General features: G+C 36.8%; 1 protein-coding gene across 6 annotated transcripts in view; it reads right to left on the bottom strand.

The window, feature by feature from the left end:
- The window catches only part of HERC1 (HECT and RLD domain containing E3 ubiquitin protein ligase family member 1), a 180,117-nt gene that overhangs the window by 136,988 nt on the left and 18,746 nt on the right, over nucleotides 1-24,383 (bottom strand). For all 6 annotated transcript variants that reach the window (XM_029952982.1, XM_029952984.1, XM_029952983.1 and 3 more), the window contains exon 2: nucleotides 4,033-4,988. In XM_029952982.1, coding sequence (XP_029808842.1) covers nucleotides 4,033-4,962 — 930 coding nt within the window. In that variant the 5' untranslated portion in view covers nucleotides 4,963-4,988. The remainder of the gene's footprint in view (nucleotides 1-4,032; nucleotides 4,989-24,383) is intronic.

Genomic DNA, 24,383 nt, shown 5'->3' on the forward strand with positions numbered 1-24,383 from the left:
TTCTCAAATTTTAATGTGGGCATGTATTATCTGGAGACTGTGTTAAAGTACAGATTCCATTTCAGTAAATATAGATGGGGCCTAAGGTTCTGCATTTTTTTTTATTTTTTTTTTTTTATGTTTTTTATTTTTGAGAGACAGAGAGAGACATCGTGAGCAGGGAAGGTCAGAAAGAGAGGGAGATACAGAATCTGAACCAGGCTCCAGGCTCTGAGCTAGCTGTCAGCACAGAGCCTGACGCGGGGCTTGAACCCACGAACCGTGAGATCATAACCTGGGCCAAAGCCGGCTGCTTAACCGTCTGAGCCACCCAGGCGCCCCACGGTTCTGCATTTTAACACGCTCCCAGGATATGCCAGCGCCGCTAGCTCAGGCTTACTCTTTGAGCAGTGAAGCTAAAGAGAGCCACGTGTAGGTCTGGAATCATACCAGAAGCTGAGTGTTAACTAGTAGTACCCAGACAAGATGTTGCTATCCCAGCAAATACTGTGGGGCACAGACTGAACAAATTCCATCATTAGCTATGCAGAACTTCTAAGAAAAAACACAATTGTAATCTATGGTTCCATTATTTAAAGGCCACCTCTAGTGATCACCAAATCAAAAGCAGATGAAGAAGTAGACTGCTGCACCTTCCTAGGAGCTAGTACCAGAGCCATCATAATCCCTTTTTGTATGCCTTTCTACAGTATGGAGGAAAATGTTGAAAACTGCATGAAAGTTTTCAGTAACAGACAGATCTGGGTTTAAATCCAGGCTCCATCCCTACTGGATATGTGAATGAAGGATTAGTTTCCTTATCCTTAGACAAGAATAATGCAAATATTATTTGGTGTTGTTGGGAAGATTAAGTAAAGTTATGTACAAAACATGCTTAGCATAATTCCTAATATGTAATAAGAACTAAAAACTGGTAGCAGTAATTATTAATTTTCATCATGTACACTGAGAAAGAAAATGCAAGAAATCTTTAATATATTCATTCTAAATTTAAAAGTACCAAACTAACAAAACATCCTTCAAACACTGTCAGTGATTTCTGTTCTTCCCAGTATGGTCAATACAGTACTCTCCCAACTCTCCAAACCACGGATTCACTTTCCGCAGTTTCAGTTACTCAAGGTCAACAGCAGTCCAGAAGCAGATGCTCCTCTTTCTGACATAGTTAGAAGGTCAACAGTAGCTTAACGCTAGGTCACAATGCCTGCTCATTCCCCTCACTTCATCTCATCGGCATTTTATCATCTCACATCATCGCAAGAAGGGTAAGTGCAGTACATTAAGATATTTTGAAGAGAAACCAGATTCATGTAACTTTTATTACAGTATATTGTTATAATAGCACTATTATTGTTGTTATTCTCTTACTGTGCCTAAATTATAAACTAAACCATATCATATGTATGTATGGATAGGAAAAACCACAGTACACATTAGGTCTGGGACTATCTGCAGTTTCAGGTTTCTGGCAGTCTTGGAACATAGCCCCCAAGGAAAAGGGGGGGTATATAGTTAAGAGTGACACTACTCCAATCCCAGTCAGTCAGTAAGGATTAAAGACATTTCTAAAACCCATTCTCTCCAGAATTTTTTTTTTTTTGAGAGACAGGGAGAGACAGTGCAAACGGGAGAATCAGAGAGAGAGGAAGATACAGAATCTGAAGCAGGCTCCAGGCTCTGAGCTAGCTGTCAGCACAGAGCCCTACACGAGGCTTGAACCCACGAACCATGAGATCATGACCTGAGCCAAAGTCAGGCACTTAACCGACTGAGTCACCCAGGTGTCCTTGGAATTCTTAAACATAAATAAGAAAACAATACTATACCTAGGTATTTTTTAAGAAACTAAATTTTCAAAAATATAGCACATGAAATATATAATTTTATGCACTGTTAACATATCATAGGAATTTCAATAATCTAAAGAGAAGTGGAAATTAAAATAACATAAATTCATAGTTTCATAGGCCTTCATTTAATTACCTACCTCTTAAGCACCTATTGTCAAAAGTAATGTTAGATCTTTTTTTTTTCCACATTTGACCTTTTAAGATATTCTGATAAGGACATAAGACTAGACAGTACATTTCCACATATTCTTGCTATCTGTTTACTCCACTTAAAATTACTTCAATGACTCCCCACTGCCTATAGGACCAACTTTCAACACTGCATAGCAATAAGATACAAAGCCCTGCCTACTTGGCAGCTTTTTTCATCCCATTCCACTCCATACATGCAGGGGCTTGCTCTCCTACACCTTGGTCACTCTGTGAACTCTGGTCCTTTCATCTGAAAACTTCTCTAAGCTCCCTCCATTTACAGACTTCATGTTTGCAGGCAAACTCTTTCTACTTTCCAGCTAAGCTCAGAGATCCTTCCTCCACAAGGCATTTTCTGCCTCTTTCCTCCAGCTCTTCTCCTGGGTCTCAACACCTCCTCTCTATGCAGACCTCTACTACAGCTCACTATCATTCATTTGAAATGTTTGTGCATCTCTCGTTCCTTAAACTGTGAGTTGGCTGAGGGCATGGATGCGACAAAGCTCATTTATCTTTTTTGTTTTCAAAAAATTGTTTTAACATTTATTCATTTTTGAGAGTGAGAAAGACAGAGCACGAGTGGGGGAGGGGCAGAGAGAGTGGGAGACACAGAATCAGAAGCAGGCTCCAGGCTCTAAGCTGTCAGTACAGAGCCTGATGTGGAACTCGAACTCACAAAATGCTAGATCATGACCTGATCTGAAGTTGGACGCTTAATTGACCAAGCCACTCAGGCACCCCAAGCTCATTTATCTTTTTAACTCAGTGCCTGACAGTATCTGGCACAGTGTTAAATAAACACATAGTGGCATCAAAGGCCAATGGTGTTTTTATTGTTGTTTTATTCTTTTAGGATTCAGAGATACACACTGACATTATTTCCCTACTCTCTATTTAAATATAAGTTCATGAATATAGTGTGAACTCCCATTCAAACACAATTACTATATATGTGTCATCAGTGAAAGTTAAGAATCACACAAGTAAATATAATTTATGGATTGAATTTATTTTTGCTAGGCCTTACGTCAGATACTCAGTTGATGGTTATGTGTCTCTCCCTTTAACTTCTAACTTGGGGTGAGTTTTATCCCAGTTGTTTAGGGCTAGAGAAACTTAAGGGCAGGACGATCAGGTCAAGTTGGGGTCCAGTGTACCAGCAGTGGATATACCTATTTTCCATATTCTCAGACAACACTGTAAAGTGTAAGAAACATGGGTTCTTGAGACCATGATCATCACACTCTATCACTTACTATGCAAGAAGGAATAATAAAATGTAAAATTCAACTAAATAACCATTCCTTCCCCCTACAGGCCTGCGGTGACATTTGGAGAGCCAAACTAAATCAAATATCAAGATTCTTCCCCAGAATAGATCCAGAATTCTGTCAATCTAGTTTTCTGGGGTGCCCTCATTACAATAAGGACCTATATTATAGGGTATAACCTTGGAGGCTATGGAGGGAGGCCCCTTCTGACTAGGTGTAAGACAGGTTTGTCCAGAAATGAAAGAGGTAAAGTGAAGAGAAAACTAGATATCCAACAATAATGTAAACTTATTATATGTTATATCTACTTTAAAGTAGGCCTTTATAGGGAAAAAAATGAATGAATTTAACATAAACATAGTACATGGCCTGCTAAAACAGACTTGGGGTAAGAAATAATTAACACAGTGTCTGCCCCATAAGTGCTTAATCAGTATATGTTTCACTTCTAGTGCTTTTTGCCACACAGATGTGCAAATTTGGGATAACTGTCACAGTTTCTTCATCCTTAAAATAGGCTATATTATATCTACCTCACAGATTATCATAATTGAATCAGATGGTGCATCCAAAGCACCTGGTTGGTGGCAGGTATTCAACAAAGGTTAACTGTCTTCCTCCCTAATTGCTGGTACTGGAAAGCAGTAAACAAAAGAAGTCAAAAAAGGATTGAAATGGCTTATTACAGATTAAATTAAAGGCAGATTTATAGTACATACCAAAGAACGCCTCATCTGCATTAGTATAGTCATAAAGCAGTCAAAGCTGATCATTCCTTCCTGGCTTGATAGTAGTTTGCTTTTCTCCATGGAATTTACAACCGCTGACGCCCCCAAAGCCATTTCTATCCATTCAAGAAGGTATCGCAAAGAGCCTCGCTGAGCTGCTAAACCAAGTAGCAACTCAGAAGCTAATCTGCGACCTAAAGTGTCTGCCCCAGAATTGGGAATAGTTACTCCTTTAAGAAATGTTGTCACTTGTGATAAGCAGTCCAAACCCATTGGAGGAATCTTGCTTTCATTTGCTAAAGATAATGGTGGCAAAGAGCTGACAACTTCAATTGCAGTATGAATAACGTCGTTGCAAAGACTAAGACCAGGTCCTGACACAGGCATCATCCAACTTTGTCTTAGAAGTGCAAATAATAAACTTAGACCAGTTCGAACACCCATTTCTATAAGTGCATCAGTGCTTGACCGGGGACGTTCACTAACAGAATGGACATCTGCTGAACCAGAACTGCTCTCCGGAGAATGCTGCTGCTGTTTCACTTTGCCTTTGTCATGGTATTTATTAGAAAGTGCATAAAAGACACGCTGGAGTACAAGCAGTCGTTTTCGAAGTGCCCCAGCGAATGGGGAATCTGAACATACCATCTTCGCTAGTGCTAGCTGGCTGCTAAGAAGGGCATCCAAATAGTGGTCCTGCTCATCACTTGAAAGAGACTCACGTTCAAAGTCTGGCAACTGTGGTCCTTTGAGGCACAAAACTTGTTGGGGCAAAGGTACTACTTCTTTATTGCTGACCAGTTTAGAATACAGAACAGCAACTCCCTCTCTTGTAGCAATAGATTCACTATCTTCTGTAATCCAGGAACTGTTGAGGTGTTCAAGCCATTTCAGCTTCACTGGTGGAACCATAGTTGCCATGTTGGTTTACTCTTCAGCCATTAGTTCTATAACGGGAGATGAAAAAGCAGTTAAAAACTTACACGAATGATTCATAAAACGTTTCTGAACTTCCGTCTTGCATTACCATTAGTGATTTCAAACTGGCGAGACAAAGTCTGAACTGGAATTAACAGCAATGTACCAATGTTAGTTTTTTAGCTTTAATAAGTGTGCTATAGTTGTATAAGATACTAATATTAAAGGTAAATGGGTAAAGGGCATATGGGAGCTCTGCACAATCTTTGCAACTTTTGCATAAACCTAAAATTACCCCAAAATGAAGTTTATTATTAAAAATTAGTGACTTGTGTACCTCTTCAGGTTCTGGTCCCACCGTCATTTTAATAGTGGGTTCTACATACAGATGAACCCCAAACATATCTCCAACCCAGATCTCCTCTGTGAACTCCAAATTCACATATACAATTGCTCACTTCATCTCTCCATATAGATATCTAATAGGCATCTCAACATATTCAAAACTGAATTCCTGATCCACCAATACCATCATGCCTAGCCTAACCTGTTCCTCCTATAAACTTCCTCATCTCAATAAATGGTAACTCTATCCTTGCTCCTTTGGCCCAAAATCTTGGGAGTCACCATTGATTCCTCCCTCTCTTGCACACCCAATTAGTCAGCACTACCTTCAAATACATCCAGAATCCAAATGGTTCTCACTTACTTCCTTACTAAAACTCGACCCTAAGCCATCATCTCCTGAATCATTGAAGAAGCCTTCTTACCAGTCTCTCACTGTACAGAGGAACCACAGTGACTCCAAAGAGGTAGAAATGTTTTTTGTGTATTTTGTCTACTACTGTATTCCAACACACAGTAAGTGCACCGTAAGTATTCGTGGGGGAAAAAAGTACTTAAAAACTAAGTCCTATGAGATAAAATAGTCACAAAACATATCCAACAAAGGACTGGCATCCAAGATACATGAAGAACTTCTACAACTCAGTAACAAAAAGACAATTTAATTTTTAAAATAGCCAAAAGACTGAACAAAACTTGATAGAAGATTTATGAATGGTCAATAAGCACAAGAAAAGTTCTCAACATCACTGTTTTACAGAAAAATGCAAGCTACCAGACTTCAAGCTGTATTACAAAGTTGTAATCATCAAGACAATACGGTACTGGCATAAAAAATGACACTCAGATCAATGGAACAGAATAAAGAACCCAGAAATGGACCCACAAACATATGGCCAGCTAATCTTTGACAAATAAGGAAAGAATATCCAACAGAATAAAGATAGTCTCTTTGGCATGTGGCGCTGGGAAAACTGGACAGCAGAAAAATAAACCTGGACCAGTTTCGTACACCACAGACAATAATAAACTCAAAATGAATGAAAGACCTACATGTAAGACAGGAAGCCATCAAAATCCTCGAGGAGAAAGCAGGCAAAAACCTCTCTGACCTCACCCACAGCAACCTCTCACTCAACATGTCTCCAGAGGCCAGGGAAATAAAAGCAAAAATGAACTACTGACCTCATCAAAATAAAAAGCTTCTGCAGTGAAGGAAACAATCAACACAACAAAAGGCAACTGACAGAATGGGAAAAGATATCTGCAAATGACCTATCAGATAAAGGGTTAGTACCCAAAATCTATAAAGAACTTATCAAACTCAACACCCAAAAAACAAATAATCCAGTGAAGAAATGGGCAAAACACATGAACAGACACTTCTCCAAAGAAGACATCCAGATGGCCAACAGACACATGAAATGATGCTCAACATCATTCATCATCACGGAAATACTAATCAAAACCACAATGAGATGCCACCTTACACTCATCAGAATGGCTAACATTAACAACCCAGGCAACAACAGATGTTGGCGCAGATACAGAGAAAGAGAATCTCTTCTGCTCTGCTGGAGGGAATGCAAACTGGTGCAGCCAGTTTGGAAAACAGTATGAAAGTTCCTCAAAAAATTAAAAATAGAACTACCTTATGACCCAGTAATTACACTACTAAGTATTTATCCAAAGGATACAGGTATGCTGTTTCAAAGAGGCACATGTGCCCCAATGTTTATAGTAGCACTATCAATAATAGCCAAAGTATGAAAAGAGCCCAAGTGTCCATCAACAGAAGATGTGGTATATATACAATAGAGTATTACTCGGTAGTCAAAAAGAATGAAATCTTGCATTTGCAACTACATGGATGGAACTGGAGTGTATTATGCTAGGTGAAATTAGTCAGAGAAAGACAAATATCATATGACTTCACTCATATGAGGACTTTAAGATATGCAACAGAAGAACGTAAGGGAAGGGAAGCAAAAATAACGTAACAGGGAAGGGGACAAAACATAGGAGACTCTTAAATATGAAGAACAAACAGAGGGTTACTGGAGGGGTTATGAGAGGGGGATGGGCTAAATGGGTAAGGGGCATTAAGGAATCTACTCCTGAAATCATTGTTGCACTATATGCTAACTTGAATGTACATTTAAAAGAAATTATAAAAGTAAAAAATCCAAGTTAAAAACACATCCATAAGCATGGCTACAATTCATTAAGACTAACAATACTGAATGCTAGCATGGGTGTAAAATAACCAAAACTCTCACGTATCCTTTGCAGGAGTATAAAATGAAACAAACCACCTTAGTATCTTATAAAACTAAAACTACCCCTACTCAATGACCCAACCATTTCTTTCCTAAGGATTTACCCAAAAGGAAACATATGTCCACTAAAAAGACTTAAATAAAAATATGGTTGCCTCTAGAAGATGAGAACCTGAATACACTCGGAAGGAGCATGAAGGAGCTTCCTAAGGTGAATACTGGATTACCCAAGCATACTGATTTATAAAAACTCAGTAAACATACATTTATGAATTTTAAGATTTTTACATTTCACTGAATGTGAATTTTACCTCAATAAATAATGAATTCTAGTTGATACACATATACTGAAGTATATTTAAGGGGTAAGTATACTGATGTCATTTATTTTGAAATGCATCAAAAATTAAAATGCATTCATATATATCTTTATAGATATCTTTCTACATATCCATACATATGATAGGTATGTGATAAAACAAAAATAGTAAATTATTAATGGTAGAATCTCAATAGCGAGTCTATGTCTGTTCATTTAAAAACTATTTCAACTGTGGGGGACACCTGGCTGGCTCAGTTGGTAGAGCATGCAACTCTTGATCTCAGGGTTGTAAATTCAAGTTCTATGTTGGGTTTAGAGATTACTTTAAAAAATCTTTCGGGACACCTGGCTAGCTCAGTCGGTGGAACACGGGACTCTTGTTCTTGGGGTTGTCAGTTCAAGCCCCACATTGGGTGTAGAGATTACTTAAAAATAAAATCTTAAAAAACTCTTTGACCTTTGTAGTATATTTGAAATTTTCATCATAAATTACTGCAGGGGAAGTGGACACTAAGTCTGCAAAAAGGAAGTCATTACAATTGGTAGTAGAAGAACATCCTCAAATACTGCAGGGCATTTCATTTTCATGATATAGGTAAATCTTCAAGAAAGAGCTCAAGTCATAGAGATCCTAGACCAACTAAAAGGAGTTTCTTATTTCTCAGTATGCCTTGTTAAATTCTAAATATAGGGGTGCCTGGGTGGCTCAGTTGGTTAAGCGTCTGGCTTCGGCTCAGGTCATGATCTCACAGTTCGTGGGTTCAAGCCCCACATCGGGCTCTGTGCTGACAGCTAGCTCAGAGCCTGGAGCCTGCTTCAGATTCTGTGTCTCCCTCTCTCTCTGACCCTCCCCTGCTCGCACTGTCTCTGTCTCTCAAAAATAAATAAAAATCATTAAAATAAATAAATAAATTCTAAATATAAAATCTAATGATACTTCCCTTCTCAAGCTTATGATTACTATGCTTAATTATCTTCCTTAGATACTCAGAAATGTGTACTTGGGAAGGGGGGGGAGAACATAAGCCTCCTCTAACTTTGTTTAGTAATTATTTATTAAACATTCTGCAGAGGATATAGAAGTACCTTATTTATCTCCATCCCTGCAACCCATAAGTAATTTTGTTCTTTTTAATTTTACTAGTTTGATAACCATAAAGGGATATGTTGTTACTCTAACTTCAATTTCCCTGATACTAATAAATCAGAACCTCTTATGTTTATTGATCATTTCAATACACTCTTCTGTAAAATGTTTGTCCGAGTCCTTCTAGTCATGTATTTTTTCTATCAGGTTATCTTGTCAACTTGTAAAGGTTTCTGTATTCTATTATTGTCCTCAACACTACAAATATTTCCTCTGTTTTTTACATACACACACATCTTCTCTTTTATAGCCTCTGCTTTCCATCCTAAATTAAAAGAGCACCCCCACACTCATACCCAGATTACACATGAATTCTGGATTATACAAGTATTCACCTGGACTTCCTTAAGGTATTTTTATTGTTTTCACACCAGTCTTTAATCCACGTGGAATTTAAATAAATTCTACATTCATTTGCAATTGTAATAAGTTCTACATGTAAAACTGGTTCCAAGTTTATTGTTTCTAGGTGGATGGCCAGGTATGTCACCACCATTTATTAAGTAATCCAGGACTTCCAATACGGCTGAGGGCAATGGCAGCTGAATAAATATTTCCCCAAATTTCTTTCCATAACAGTAAGAAGGAAAAATTATATTCTACACAAAACCACACACACAATATAATATGAAGATACATAATTTGAAGAGGCAAACTGCAAAGTAACTGTGAATAAAACAGAAAAATCACCAATCTCGGTGTACACACCATTACTTTCAGGGTTTGTGGAAGCAAAAGCAGACTAAGAAAAACTGTATAAAAGACAAAAAAGGAAGGATCGTGAAAGGGCCCACAAGTGATTTGGAATCACTGCCAGAAAAGTTAAATCCACACTAAATCTGGAAAGACTACAAATGTGTCCAGACAAATCACAGACTACAAGGAAGAGATTTAATTTAAAGGGTCAGATGAGATTTAAAAGAGCAGGTAGAATTTTAAAAAGACAGGTGTAATTTAAATGAGCATTCCTGGAAATGCAGAGGGGAGGAAAAAAAAGACAAACAGGAAGACAGAATCATCTTTTGCAACTGGGTGAAGGGTAAAAGAAAAAAGGAGAACTGTCTAGGGTTCTGAGACAGAAGACAACCATTAAATTGTTAACACAATGAAACTTCACTCAAACAAACAAATAAACCAAAAGACTTTCTAAAGTACCTGGACTTTGCTATATTAACACAAGAGGGTGACATTAAATTAAGAATATTATAAAATACCTAATACCATAAAAATGAACAAGAGAAAAGTCCATACAGAGCCACTGTAGAAAATAAAGAAGATTTCACATATAACTGATAGAAATCTTCCAGACAACAACAACAACAACAACAAAAACAAAACCAGGAGAATATACAAGTTAATAATCTAAACAGAATTAAACACACTGAAACATTTGAAGATACAAAAACACTGAGTTGGAAATTTAAAACCTAAGCAAGAACACACTATCAAAAAAGGTTTTAAAAATAAAGGAAAAAAGAACACAATGGAAGGGAAAGAAAGCAAAAGAAGTGACTGAATTCAACAAAGAAATAGAGACAAAATTCTCAGAAATGAAGAATGAATTACAAAATGTCCAAGGAACAACAGACTCAAAAAGTTAGTAATAGTAAAGAAAAAAGAAAAAAGCAGGGAAACAGCTATGAGAATTAAAATGGCTTAAAAGCCATTTTTATGAGCCTGAGTGACTCAATTGGCTGAATATCTGACTCTTGATTTCAGCTCAGGTCATGATCTCAGTTTATGAGTTCAAGCCCCGCATCAGTCTCTGCACTGACAACAGCATGAAGCCTGCTTGGGATTCTCTCTCTGATGCCCTCCCACCCCACCCCCCAGCTCCTCGCACATGCGCGCTCTCAAAATAAACAAACATTAAAAATTAATCAAAAAATTATAATGCTAAAATAACCAAATGTGGTTCTAATACATGAACAGATATATTACATTAGAAAATATCAAAAGAAAAGAACTGAGATCCAGGAGATCCAAGTACATACAAAAAGTTAGTACATGATAAATGTTGGCATACGATAAAGGTGTTAAACCTAATGAATGCATATACACTATATCCCAAAGCATACAAGGCCCCATGTTTAAGGATTTTCATTACACTCCCATTATAATAGTGAAAAGCCAAAACATTCATCAACAGGAAGGAGATAACTAAAATATGGTATATTCAGATGATGTCAAAGTATAAACTTTATACTATAAAAAGTTAACACATGCAATTCAACAAAAACTAATATAATTATCAAAAAAAATTCAGTATTTAAGGAACACAGAAAAACAATATTAGAGGAGCTATACGGCATAAGTTAACAGTAAAAGCAGCAGGGGCTGGGGCACCTGAGTGGCTCAGTCGGTTGAGTATCCAGCTTTGGCTCAGGTCATGATCTCACAGTTTGTGGGTTCGAGCCCTGCGTCAGGCTCTGTGCTGACAGCTAGCTCAGAACCTGGAGCCTGTCTTCAGATTCTGTGTCTTCCTCTTTTTCTGAACCTCCCAAGCTCATGCTGTCTCTTTCTCTCTCAAAAATAAATTTTATAAAAAACATTAAAAATAAATAAATAAAAGCAGCAGGGACTGCTCAGGAGGTAGAACGTGCAACTGTAAACCTTGGAGGTGTAAAGTTCAAGCCCCATGGTGGTGTAGCGATTACTTAAAAGATAAATTAAATTAAATTAAATTAAATTAAAGGGGGGGGATGCCTGGGTGGCTCAGTCAGTTAAGCATCTGACTCTTGATTTTGGCTCAGGTCATGATCTCACAGTTTGGTTCATGAGATTGAGCCCTGCATTGGGCTTATGCTGACAGCACAGAACCTGCTTGGGATTCTCTCTCTTCCTCTCTCTCTCTCTCTCTCTCTCTCTCTCTGTCTGTCCCCTGTTTGCTCATACATGCTCATGCTCTCCTCAAAAATAAATAACTAAACATTTAAAAAAAATTAAAAAGTAAAAGCATCAAAATCAGCCAAACTGGCTCGGTTGGAATCTAGTCTACATTACTTACTGGCTATTAACTAAGACCCTAGGTTTGAACCTAGGCTACATCATTTACTGTCTATTGACCAAAGCCAAGTTCCTTAATTTCTCCATGGCTCAAAGTGCTTATCTGTAAACTGTAGGATAATAAAGAACCCTCTATGGTTATCATGAAAGTTAAATGAAATAACACACAGAGTTCTTAGAATCATTGGGACATAGTACAACTCAATAAATGTAAACTGTTATTAAAATCATTATTATTTTTTCCTTATTGCTATCTCTACCAAATATTGTTTTATACATATATATATATGGAGATGTATATAAAAGTATTTTTTTTAAAGATGAGAAGAACAGACACCGACCCCCAACTCATGACAGTAATTGCCTAGGGGGGGATTGCAGGTGTCAAATAGGGCATTAACTTTATGTATGTTTCCATTCTTTTGTTTTTAAAGTGATCACATAAACATGACAAAATTTTAACAGTATTAAATGATGGAGGAAGACAAGAGTCCTCTTTTTATTCTTATGCTTCTCTTCAGTCTTAAATTTTTCTCAAAATGGAAAAACAAAAAAACTTATATGATCATACTGTTTTCAATTATAATATAATCAAAATTTATCATCACTGTCCCATTACTGTTTTAATTTTTAATAGGCTCATTTTTACAAAAAGCATTTTAACAAAAAAATCCTAACAATTTCTTTTAAAGATTGACTTTATCTATCTTGTCTTAACTATAACACAGGTTTGGAAAGCAAAAATCAAATAACATAGGTTTCACAGTGTTTATCTTTCTCAGGCATACAGAAATCTGCAGTTATAGGACAAATAACCTAAAGCTGATATAGTCATTGGCATGCTACCTCAGACACTGTAGTAGTTTTACTTAAATTTGTCATTTTGCATATGTCTTACACATAAATAAAACAAACATAGCCAACCTCAGATATATTCTGATGATGTATTCTGTAAAATTAAAAAATGAATCATCAGAACAAGATTTGCCAAAGATAAGGGGATGATGCTTTACGAATAATTCTGACCAATGGAGAAACGTTCAAACAACAAAAATTCTGCATCAGATGAAACATTTTCAATAAAACTTTTGAAGTACTGGATAAATTCTACCTAGTTCTTTTTTTAATACATTATGTTGGAGGCAAATAAAAGGATAAAAACAATTCGTCAAGGGTGTTCAAATTACAAATTCTAGTTCCTACAGTGCTAAACCACTAATAATAAACTAATATGCACTGGTATGTCTCAGTTTTTTAAGCTGTAAGCCCCATTCACATCAGCTACAACCAAAATATCCTCTCTAAATGTAAAAAATTAGAATATATTAATTTTTTCCTTAGACAAAAAATATAGTTAATATTTCTTTAAATACTGTATAAAAACTAGTTTCCAACCATCTGTTTCAAAACCATATTACCTACTTAGCTTTATAATCTCCAGTGTTGATGTCCTACAACTGGTCAAAAAAAAAAAAAAGCAAAATTGTTTATTTAATCAACTTTTCGATGCAATTTTGTAATAAGAAACTGTCCAACTGGGGCAAGGTGCAATAATTGATAACTGATTTAATTTTTTCATTTTCCCTGAAACTCCAAGAAAGTATATAGTAGGTTCAAATGTTTATATCTTTGTATTCAATCGATCAACATTTTCAAATCTTATAAGCCAGTTTATCAACCTCCTACCTTTGCTACAAATAAGACACACATGACCCAATAAATAATGGAATGGAATTAGGAAATTAAGATGTTACTACCCAAGAAATGACCACTAGCAAAACTGCTTACTCCCTAGAACTCATGTGAAAAAAAAGGCAATCAAATAAAATAATCTCCAAAGTTCCTTCCAGTTCTAAAATACTATGAACCTTTATATTTAAAATAACCCCCTCAAAATAAAATAAAACCCAAATGTTTAATAACATACAAATTTGGATCCTACCACATTCTACCCATTTCTGGAAAGAATACAAAAACACTGCACTAGGTTACAGCATACACCAAGTTATTTACAAAAGAAGCTACTGGATTCAGTCATATTTCAGTGCCCTTATCCACATGTTAATGTCAATCAGGTCTTGAAAAACCGGGCAGGGAGGGGGACCCACATAATTTGATAAGATCACATAAAAGGTAAATGTCAGAATCAGGATTTAAATACAAGTCTCCAGAGTCTGAAGTTGAACACAATTTCCACAGTCCCATAGTATCATTCCCTGGAAAAATTAATTCTAAATGCAGGGTTGCTGAATAAAGAGTAAGAGCTTGTCAAAATACACATGCCCAGCTCCCCAACCACAACCTAACCCACCGAAGAATTTCTTCTGGAGAATTGTAGTACTGCCACCTCCCCCCATCTTCACCTTTGCCATCAGTGCCTAAGGATGATAGCTGTGACATAGTTATTTATAATAAGAAATATAATTATACTCGGTTTTTGTCCCCATTTTGTCCCCATTCCTAGCAGAAAGCTTCTGAAACCCTTGGAATTTGCTGTGCTGTCTTTTGTTATGTTAATGAAATGCCTTAGGGTGCCTGGGTGGCTCAGTCAGTTGAGGGTCCCACTCCTGATTTCCTGATTGCCGATCAGGTCATGATCTCATGGTTTGTGGGTTTGAGCCCGGCATTGAGCTCTGCATTGACTGAGCACAACCTGCTTGAGATTCTCTCTCTTTCTCTTTCTCTCTCTCCCTGTCCCTCCCTTGCTTATGTTCCCTCTCTCTCTCTCTCAAAAGAAATACATAAACTTAAAGAAAGTTTTTAAAAATGAAGTGACTTTTGGAAAATATCAGGATAGGGGCTAGTTGCAAGCGGAGCCAATGATGTAACTAGACTGTAGGAAATTTCAGTCCCACTCCCTGACCTCTGGGGAGGGAAGAGTGACTGAAGATCAACTTCAACACCAATAGCCAATGAATTAATCAATTGTGCCTCCGTAATGAAATCTCTAAAAAAGGGGGAGATGATTGGGTGGCTCAGTCAGTAAAGTGTGCAACTCTTGATCTTGGGATTGTGAGTTCAAGCCACATGCTGGGTATAAGGATTACTTAAAAATAAAATCTTAAGGGGCGCCTGAGTGGCTCAGTTGGTTAAGGGTCTGGCTTCGGCTCAGGTCATGATCTCACAGTTCTTCATGGGTTTGAGCCCCGCATCAGGCTCTGTGCTAACATCTAGCTCAGAGCCTGAAGCCTGCTTCAGATTCTGTGTCTTCCTCTCTCTTTGACCCTCCCCTGCTTGCACTGTCTCTCTGTCTCTCAAAAATAAATAAAAAGACATAAAAAAAATTTTTTTAATAAAATCTTAAAAGGGGGTGGAGGGATATAGAGAGCTTCTAGGTTGGTGAACACATGGAGACTCAAGGAGAGTGTCATGCTCCAAGAGAGCATGGAAGCTCTGCACTCTCCTTCCCCATACCTTGCCCCATGCATCTCTTCCATCTGGCTATTCCGGAGTTATATCCTTTGATTAATAAACTGGTAATCTAGTAATATGTTTCTCGGTTCAGTGAGTCGTTTTAGCAAATTAATCAAACCCAAAGAGGGGTTATTGAAACCTCCAAGCTATATACAGCCAGTTGGTCAGAAATATAAGTGACAACAAGTACTTGTGAATGGCATGAGGGGGGTGGTGGCAGCCTTGAAGGACTGAACCCTTAACCTGCAGGATCTGACACTACCTTCAGGTAAATAGTGTCATATCAAACTGAATTGTAGGACAACCAGCTAGTGTCCAAGAATTGCTTGGTTTTGTGGATAAAACCCACACATCACAAGTGTCACTAGAATCACTATTCATGTAACTGAAAATTCTCTCTATGCTGACCCATTACAGTAGCTTCCTTACTCAGCTCCCTGATAACAACTCTGTTCATCCTCCATCTTTGCACAACTCTGTTATGCTCTTGTTTCAAGCCTCAAACAGCTATTGGTTTACCAGGTAAAGGCCAAATGCTTTACCTCCTTACAATTAGGAATCTAGATACTTTCTCAGTTTATCTTCTGCTACCCTCTCCCATGCAAGACCTTTCAGAATTTGAAAAGTAGGCTAATTCTCTAACAGGATACCTCTCACTTTGAACTGTAATTAGTCAGAATTTTTATTTACTCTAACCCTAATAAATAATACATTCCCCTGGATGGGGACTACATCTTACTCAATTTTAATTCCCTAGCATGCAGCCTAAAAAGTTAGTGTTCGTTAAATTAACTGATTAATTACAACTGTCTACATTTAAATAATATTAGCTACCAAAAGAGTAACTTTCAGACAAGTTAACTTCAAATCAGTCAGTTAATGATTGATTAAAGGTCAATTTATAAATTATAAACTGTAATTCAACAGAGACAACCTCTTTTATCTACCTTTTTCCTCAGTTCAGTGCTGATACATGACAAGTCTTCAAGAAATGATGGCTATTACCATTAACATCCCCAACCACAGTTATAGTTACTATTCATGTATTATCTATACCCAGCCCTTAACCTCAAGTGTTAAAGTCTAGAACAACTAAGGTCTAGAAGTATAGAAGAACTTCTAAATATGTAGAAGTCAAGTGGGTATGAATTATAAGTATAATACTGTTCCTTGCCACAAGTATACAAAAGAGGCAATGATCCAGGAAAGCCCCTGGAAGTTGTTATATTTCCATGGGGAGGAGTGGAGGTCAAAATTATGAGAAACTAGAAGTTTGAAAGTAAAGAATACAGAATTTGAGGGAAGACAAGATGGAAGGTAATAAAACAGTAAAATACTACAAAATGATAGTATTTAATTAACAAGGAAGCTGCAAGCAAGACTAATAATGCAGAGAAGCAAGAAGAGATCAGAGAATTTCTGTGAGCAAATTTCAGGAGATTTTCCTAAGTCTGGCTCAAGATTCTGTGAAACCAAATGAAGGGAAACAAACCACAAGATCATCTCAACTGATTCAGAAAAAACATTTCAAGGGGAAAACAATCAAACTAGGAACAGAAGGAAACTACCTCAACATAATAAAACCCATATATGAAAACCCACAGCAAACATCATACTCAACAATAAAAGCTTTAAGGCAAGGATGTCTACTTTCACCACTTCCATTCGACATAATATACGTTCTTTTTTTTTATTAAAAAAATTTTTTTATGTTTTTTTAATTTATTTTTGAGAGAAAGAGAGACAGCATGAGCAGGGGAGGGTCAGAGAGAGAGGGAGACACAGAATCCGAAGTAAGCTCCGGGCTCTGAACTAGCTGTCAGAACAGAGCCTGATGCGGGGCTTGAACCCACGAACCATGAGATCAAGACCTGAGCCAAAGCAGGACGCCGGACGCTTAACCGACTGAGCTACCCAGGCGCCCCAACATATTACACATCCTAATGAGACCAATTAAGCAAGAAAAATAAAGGAATCCAAACTAGAAGTAAAATAAGCTCTGTTCACAGATATCTTACATGTAGAAAACCCTAATAAATCCATATACACACACAAAAAAACCCCAAAAAACACAAAAAACTTAGAACTCATAAAGTAATTCGCCAAAGTAGCAAAACACAAAGTCAACACACACACACAAAATCAGTTGCATCTCTACAAATAATGAAAAATCTAAAAACAAAATTATGAAAACAATTCCAATTATAAGAGCATCAAAAATAATAATATACCAAGGAATTAACTTAACCAAGGAGGTAAAAAACTTGTACAATGAAAACTACCAAATGCTGCTGAAAAAAATAGATGTCGAGAAATATTCTCTCCACTAATGTATATATTTAATTTTTTTTTATTTTTTTTCAAAGTTTATTTATTCTGAAGGAGAGACAGCACAAGCAGGGGAGGGGCAGAAAGAGAGAGGGAATCCCAAGCAGGATCCACAGTACTGCCAGTGCAGAGCCTGACATGGCGCTCGAACCCAGGAAATCAAGAGATCATGACCTGAGCTGAAACCAAGAGTCAGACACTTAACCAAATGAGAGATCCAGGTGCCTGTTTCATTTATGTTTTAAACAAAAAGTTAATCAATTTAAAAGGGGGAAAAAAGATTAAAAATTTTTCAGAAGCTTTTCAATAATTTCCCTCTAAAGAACAAAATCTATCCATGCTTGTTGAAAAAGCCAAGAAAAGACCTCTCTCCCCTGCTCTCCATTCTACAAGATATATCTGAGATGTTTATTTCCTAGAAGGAACCATGCTCCTTTCCTTTCTACTGTAGGACACTTGCACATGACATTCCCTCTACTTACAGCCTGCCTTCTTCATCCCATCCTCTTTCACATAGTTAATGTTGTACAGTCATAAGATATCAGTTTAAACAGTACAAGAACATACTGGGTACTCAATAATTGCTAGCTGAATTAAATGTCACTTCCTCAGGGAAGCTATCCTTAACTACACCCATATGAGATCAGGTCCTTCTTTTATTTAAAAAAAAATTTTTTTTTCTAGATTTGATTTATTTTTGAGAGAGAGAACGTGAACAGGGGAGGGGCAGAGAGAGAGAGAGAGAGACACAGAATCCGAAGCAGACTCCAGGCTGAGCTAGTGGTCAGCACAGAGCCCAAAGCGGGACTCGAACCTACCAATCATGAGATCATGACCTGAGCTGAAGTCAGACGTTCAACCGACTGAACCACCCAGGAGCCCCCAGGTCCTTCTTTTAAAATGCTCACACAGTACCCAGTACTTACCTTCTCAGCATTTTTAATTTGCAATTATTTGTGCAAATTTGTGTTTAGTGTTCTCTCATACTAGTCTACAAAGTCATGAGGGCAAAGATGCTTATATCCACCGTGCTTAGCAAAGGTAAAGCATATAAAGAGTCCTCAGTAAATATTTGCTGAATTGTGCTGAGCAATATATGTCTATGTAATTTATTATTTACAAAGAATCTAATTTAAACCCAGATATTATCTTATTCTGAGCTGATATATAACAGGAGTACTTTAAAGGAACCAATTCCAGGGGCGCCTGGGTGACCTACTAGGTTGCGCATCTGACTCTTGATTTTAGCTCAAGTCATGATCTCAGGATCATGGGATCGAGCCCCCATTGGAGCTCTGTGGTGAGAGAGGAGTCTGCTTAAGATTCTCTCTCTCCTTTTGCCCCCTCCCCTGCAGGTATGCTCTCTCTCTCTCAAATAAAAAATTTTATTTAGGTAAACCATGAGAGACTCTTGAATACTGAGAACAAACTGAGGGCTGATGAGGGAGGGGGAGGGGAGAAGAGGTGGTGATGGGCATGGAGGAGAGCACTTGGGATGAGCACTGGGTGTTATACGGAAACCAACTTGACAATAAACTATAAAAGAAAAAAATTTTTATTTAAAAAATAAATAAATAAATAGAACTGATTTCAAGGGTGGAGGTACCACAATGGACAGACCACATGAATTCTGTCTTCAGTCCATTTCTGTCTCCTCTTCTCACTATACATAATTTTTGGAATAATTCCAGCTACTCCTAAGCCTTTCACCTTACCCATACCTACCCTATGCTAATGAATCTAGTCGAGCTCCAGACCGGAGTATCCACTGCTAACATAATATACCCACCAAGATGTCCCAAAGGAATCTTAAGTTCAAAGTACTAAAAACGGAACCTGTCATTCACCACTCCCTGCCACACCCACATTCATCAATAAATTTATGAGACTCTAAATTTATGAATTTAGAGATTTATAAAAGAAAGACATCAATGAGAATACATATTAAGAACATTATCAAGGAAGTGCAGGAGAGACACCCCATGTGCAAAGTTCTGCAACTGAAAATTAACTGCACACTGTGATCCAGCTCTCCCTTCCCCCTGCCCCAAGTAGTTCCCTTCTCGAGGCTTTATTAGGCTGACTTATTTTGGCTCTCATTAAACCACACAAAATTTCAGTGTTTAGCTGCACAAAACTAAACAGCTGATAAGAAGGGAGAACATTCTTTTTTTGTTATTATCCCTATTTAGAAAGTGAGTTACACTTAGAAAAGGAAGAGACTTGCTGAGTTTGCTGGCAAATTGTTTTGTTACATCAATAATGAGAACTAGCAAATAAACCAGGAAGCAGTCTGCTTATTCAGCAAGTAAAGAACTAAAGGCAAAATCAAATCAAACTAATGGGTTTTCACTTGTATTCAAGAACCACCAATTCACAATCCCGATGAACCAGCTAAATGCTCACAAAGAAAAAAACTGCTGTTGTCTTCTTTTATTTTGTTTAATTTACGGTAATGATTTATACCACTAAAGGACAATTGTTACTTTTTACATTCATGGTCCAATGCACAAATCCAAATTTCGTTACATACATAAATTACCAAATTCACCATCAAAAAGTGGGGCTGGGAAAACTACCAAAGGACTGGAAAATAAACCAAATAGTACTACTACTATCTTTGTAAAACTGAAACAAATGAAGCAGGCTGAAGGATTTGAGCACAGGAGTACCCTAAATAGTTCTTACAAGTGAATTTATTAAATAGTGAAGCTTTTTTTTTTTTTAGTTTGTTTATTGAGAGAGAGAGATTGAGAAAGAAAGCACGCACGCACTTGTGCACACACAAGCGGGGAGGGGCAGGGAGAGAGAATCCCAAGCGGGCTCCTGTCAGTGCAGAGCCCAATGGGGGCAAGATCCCACAGAACTGTTAGATTATGATCTGCGCCAAGGTCAAGAGTCCAACACTTACCCAACTGAGCCACCCAGGTTCCCCAAATCATGAAGCTTTCTAACACTCTGCTTCCATAAAATAAGTACTCTTATTATTTCCATTTGCCAAGAAAGGAAATGGAGACACAGACCAGCTAAATATAGTTTGCCCAAGGTCACAGTGTCAGTGAATGACAGGATGCAAACCAGAGCAGTCTGACACTCAACCACTGAACCACTAATTTATGCTGCTTCTTATCACTATTATGGTGGTTTCACATGTTCTATATCACTCTAATTTTTTTTAATTAAAAACCTCAGAAGGTTTCAATGAATCAATTGCCTAATCAGTTCATTCTCAGAATCCTACTGCTACGATAAAATCCATTCCTCCTAGCACTCTCTGAAGATCATTAAATCATACCAATCAGGTAACAGCAACAACAAAATAATTTTCACAATCCTTATCAGAAATTTGCAGGACAGAAATGCAAAGGAATGAAAATACCACAACAATTTTGAGAGAGAACAAAACTGAGGAATTTCTATTATGTGTCTTTAAGGCTTATTATAATATAGTAATCCAGACATGTGTTTTGGTATCAAGATAGATCAGCAGAACAGAACTGCAAGTCCAGAAACAGACCCACACAGTTATGGCCAATTAAATTTTCACTAAAGTGCCAAGGCAGTTTAATGGGGAAAGAATGATCTTCAACAAAGGATGCTGGAACAACTGGATACACATATGGGAAAAATATGAACCTCAACCCTAATTTCACCCCATGTACAAAAATCAACTCAAACTGGTTCACAGACCTAAATGTAAGAGCTAAAAACTATAAAAATCTCTAGAAGAAAACATAGGAAAAAAATCTTAGCAACCCTGGATTAGGCAAATATTTCTTAAATGGGACTCAAAAAAAAAATTGATCCATTAGATCCCATCAAAATTAAAAAGTTTTTCTCTTCAAAAAGTACTATTAAGCAAATAAGAAGGCATGCCCCAAACTGAAAGAAACTATCTGCAAAACATATATCTGACAAAAGACTCATATCAATACATAAAATGAACCCTTACAACTTAATAATATGAAAACAATGTTTTTAATCAGACAAATATTTGAAGAGACATTTCGCCAAAGATCTATAAATGGCCAAATAAGCATAAAAGAAGATGCTCAATATTAGTCATTAGAGAAATGCAAATGATATGGTGATTCCATTACAAACCCACTAAAATGGCTAAATATAACAGACAATACCAAGTATAGGTGAGGATGTGGAACAACTAAAACTCTTATAAACTGCTGGTGGTAGTGTAAAAGTGAAAACTGTTTGGCAATTTATTATAAAACTAAACATATGCTGTGTTACCATATATGCAGCAATTCTACTCCTTAAGGATTTGCTCAGAAAAATAAAACATATGACCACACAAAAACCTACTCCTGAAAGTCCAAAGCAGCTTTACTCATAATAGTCAAAAACTAGAAATTCAAATGTTCATCAACTGACAGAAAATAAGTCTATCGATACAATAGCATACTACTCAAAAAGTAAAAGTAATGACCTACTGATACGAGCAAGAACATGGATGAATCTCAAAACCACTAAGCTAGATCAAAAAAGCCAGACACAGAAACCTACTTAACTATGCCACCATATATGTAAAATTCTACAAGAAGTAAAAGCATAACGATAAGCAGATCAGTGGCTGTCAGTGACTAAGGAATAAGAAGAACAGTTTGATTAACTGCAAAGAGGTACAGAAGACAACTGGAAATGGACTTTCTGGGGATGAGGGAAATGGACTATATCGTGATATGGCAGCAACACAATGACCTACATTTGTCAAAATTTATCATTCACTTAAAAAATCTCTGTTAACTATATGTTAATTTTAACAAAGGCATTCCAAGTTATTACTAAGAACTTGAAAAGAATGTGCAAATTTATACACAGTAGGAAGGTCTACGACATACACAGCACAGGGCTCCTGCAGAACTCAGAACCCAGAAGAGAATAAGGATATGTAAACAATTATAGTATAACATGCTACACAGCAGGAGCTATGGATAATACTAAGGGAATGAAGAGAAGGACAGAAGAGCCAAGACACAACAAATATCCCAAAAGCTGAAACATGAGGGCCTAAAATAAAAGAACAATAAGGTATTTGACTTGTGAGAAGACGAATTTTAAGGATATTGAGAAGGTATGCTTAATGAGACTAGGCTCAATCAACATTTTCACATTGCAGTTTTAATTTTTTTAAAAAAGGCATTGCTTAAACTAAGAAATATCCTATTCGTTCCAGCCTTGTTTAAAATAGCAAAAAGAAAAAAAAAGGGAAAAAATGAAAAGGGAAAAACAATTTAAAAAGCCCACCAATAAGAAACTAGTTAAATGAATTACATACATATGGGATTCAAGGTGATCATAAAAATGAATGAGGAAGATCTACAATTACCTGGAATGTATTAACTTGGAATGATAACCATGATATATTGAGTTTAATATACATTAATATGTAGACCAAGCAATTCCACTCCTAGGTATGTATCCAAAGAAACTGAAAGCAGGGACTCAAACAGATATTTGTATACCCAATTTCACAGAGCATTATTCACAAGAGCCCCCCAAAGGCAAAAACAACCTAAATGCCCATCAACAAGATGAATGAATAAACAAAATGTGTACCCAGCCATAAAGAGAAATGAAATTTTGATACAGTTACAACATGAACAGATCTTAAAAATATTATCTTTAGTAAAACAAGCTAGACACAGAAGGATATACTTCACAAATAGTTTAAATGATAAATATGTTATTCATACCACAATAAAAAAAAAAGATGTAGAGCAGTATGTAATATCTACCACTTGTATAAAAAGAAATAAAAATGAGAGAATATATACAAATGCATGACTGGAGGGGTTCAGAATTTCTGAAAAAATACATAAAGAAACTGGCAACAGTTAGTTCTGGAAAAAATTGGAAGTGGAAATAGAGAATGAATGGGAGGCATGCATTTTCCTGTGATCTCCTTTGTACCATGTGAACTTCCTTACTGTGTGCATTACAATTTTTGAAACTAGGTGAAAAGTGGTATGTGGACATTTTAGTGAAATATTCTTCAACTTTTCAATAGATTTAAGAAATTTTGAAAATAGAAGTTTGGGGAGCGGAGCAGGAACAGCTGAATACGAACAGATGAGTCCCAGTCATATAAAAAGAAAAAAGATTATTATCTTTTACAACAAAAGTGTCCGTAAGAGGGGTGCTTGGGTGGCTTGGTCAGCTGAGCATTTGACTCTTAATTTAGTTAGGCACAGGTCATGATCACCAGGTTATGGGAGTGAACCCCACATCTTGAGATGCTCTCTCCCTCTCCCTCTCTCTCTGTTTCTCCCTCTGCCCCTCTCCCCCACTTACATGTGCTCTCTCTTTCTCTAAAAAAAAAAAAAAAAATTAACATTTTTAAAAGTATACATAAGAGTTAAATAATAAGCATTAATATTCCATAATTAACCATGTCCTTCCTGATGCACCTTAGGTGATAAACTCATTTATTCCTAGGAGTATCCGTTCTAAGCAAATCTCACTTTTACTTTCCTTGCTACATAATCATTTTCCTTTAAGTAATTATAGTGATATCATCTCTATAAACCCAAGAGTTAGATTTATTAAGTCTTATTCAAAAAGAAGC

This window comes from Suricata suricatta, chromosome 9 (genome assembly GCF_006229205.1).
Source record: "Suricata suricatta isolate VVHF042 chromosome 9, meerkat_22Aug2017_6uvM2_HiC, whole genome shotgun sequence".
Lineage (NCBI taxonomy): Eukaryota > Metazoa > Chordata > Mammalia > Carnivora > Herpestidae > Suricata > Suricata suricatta.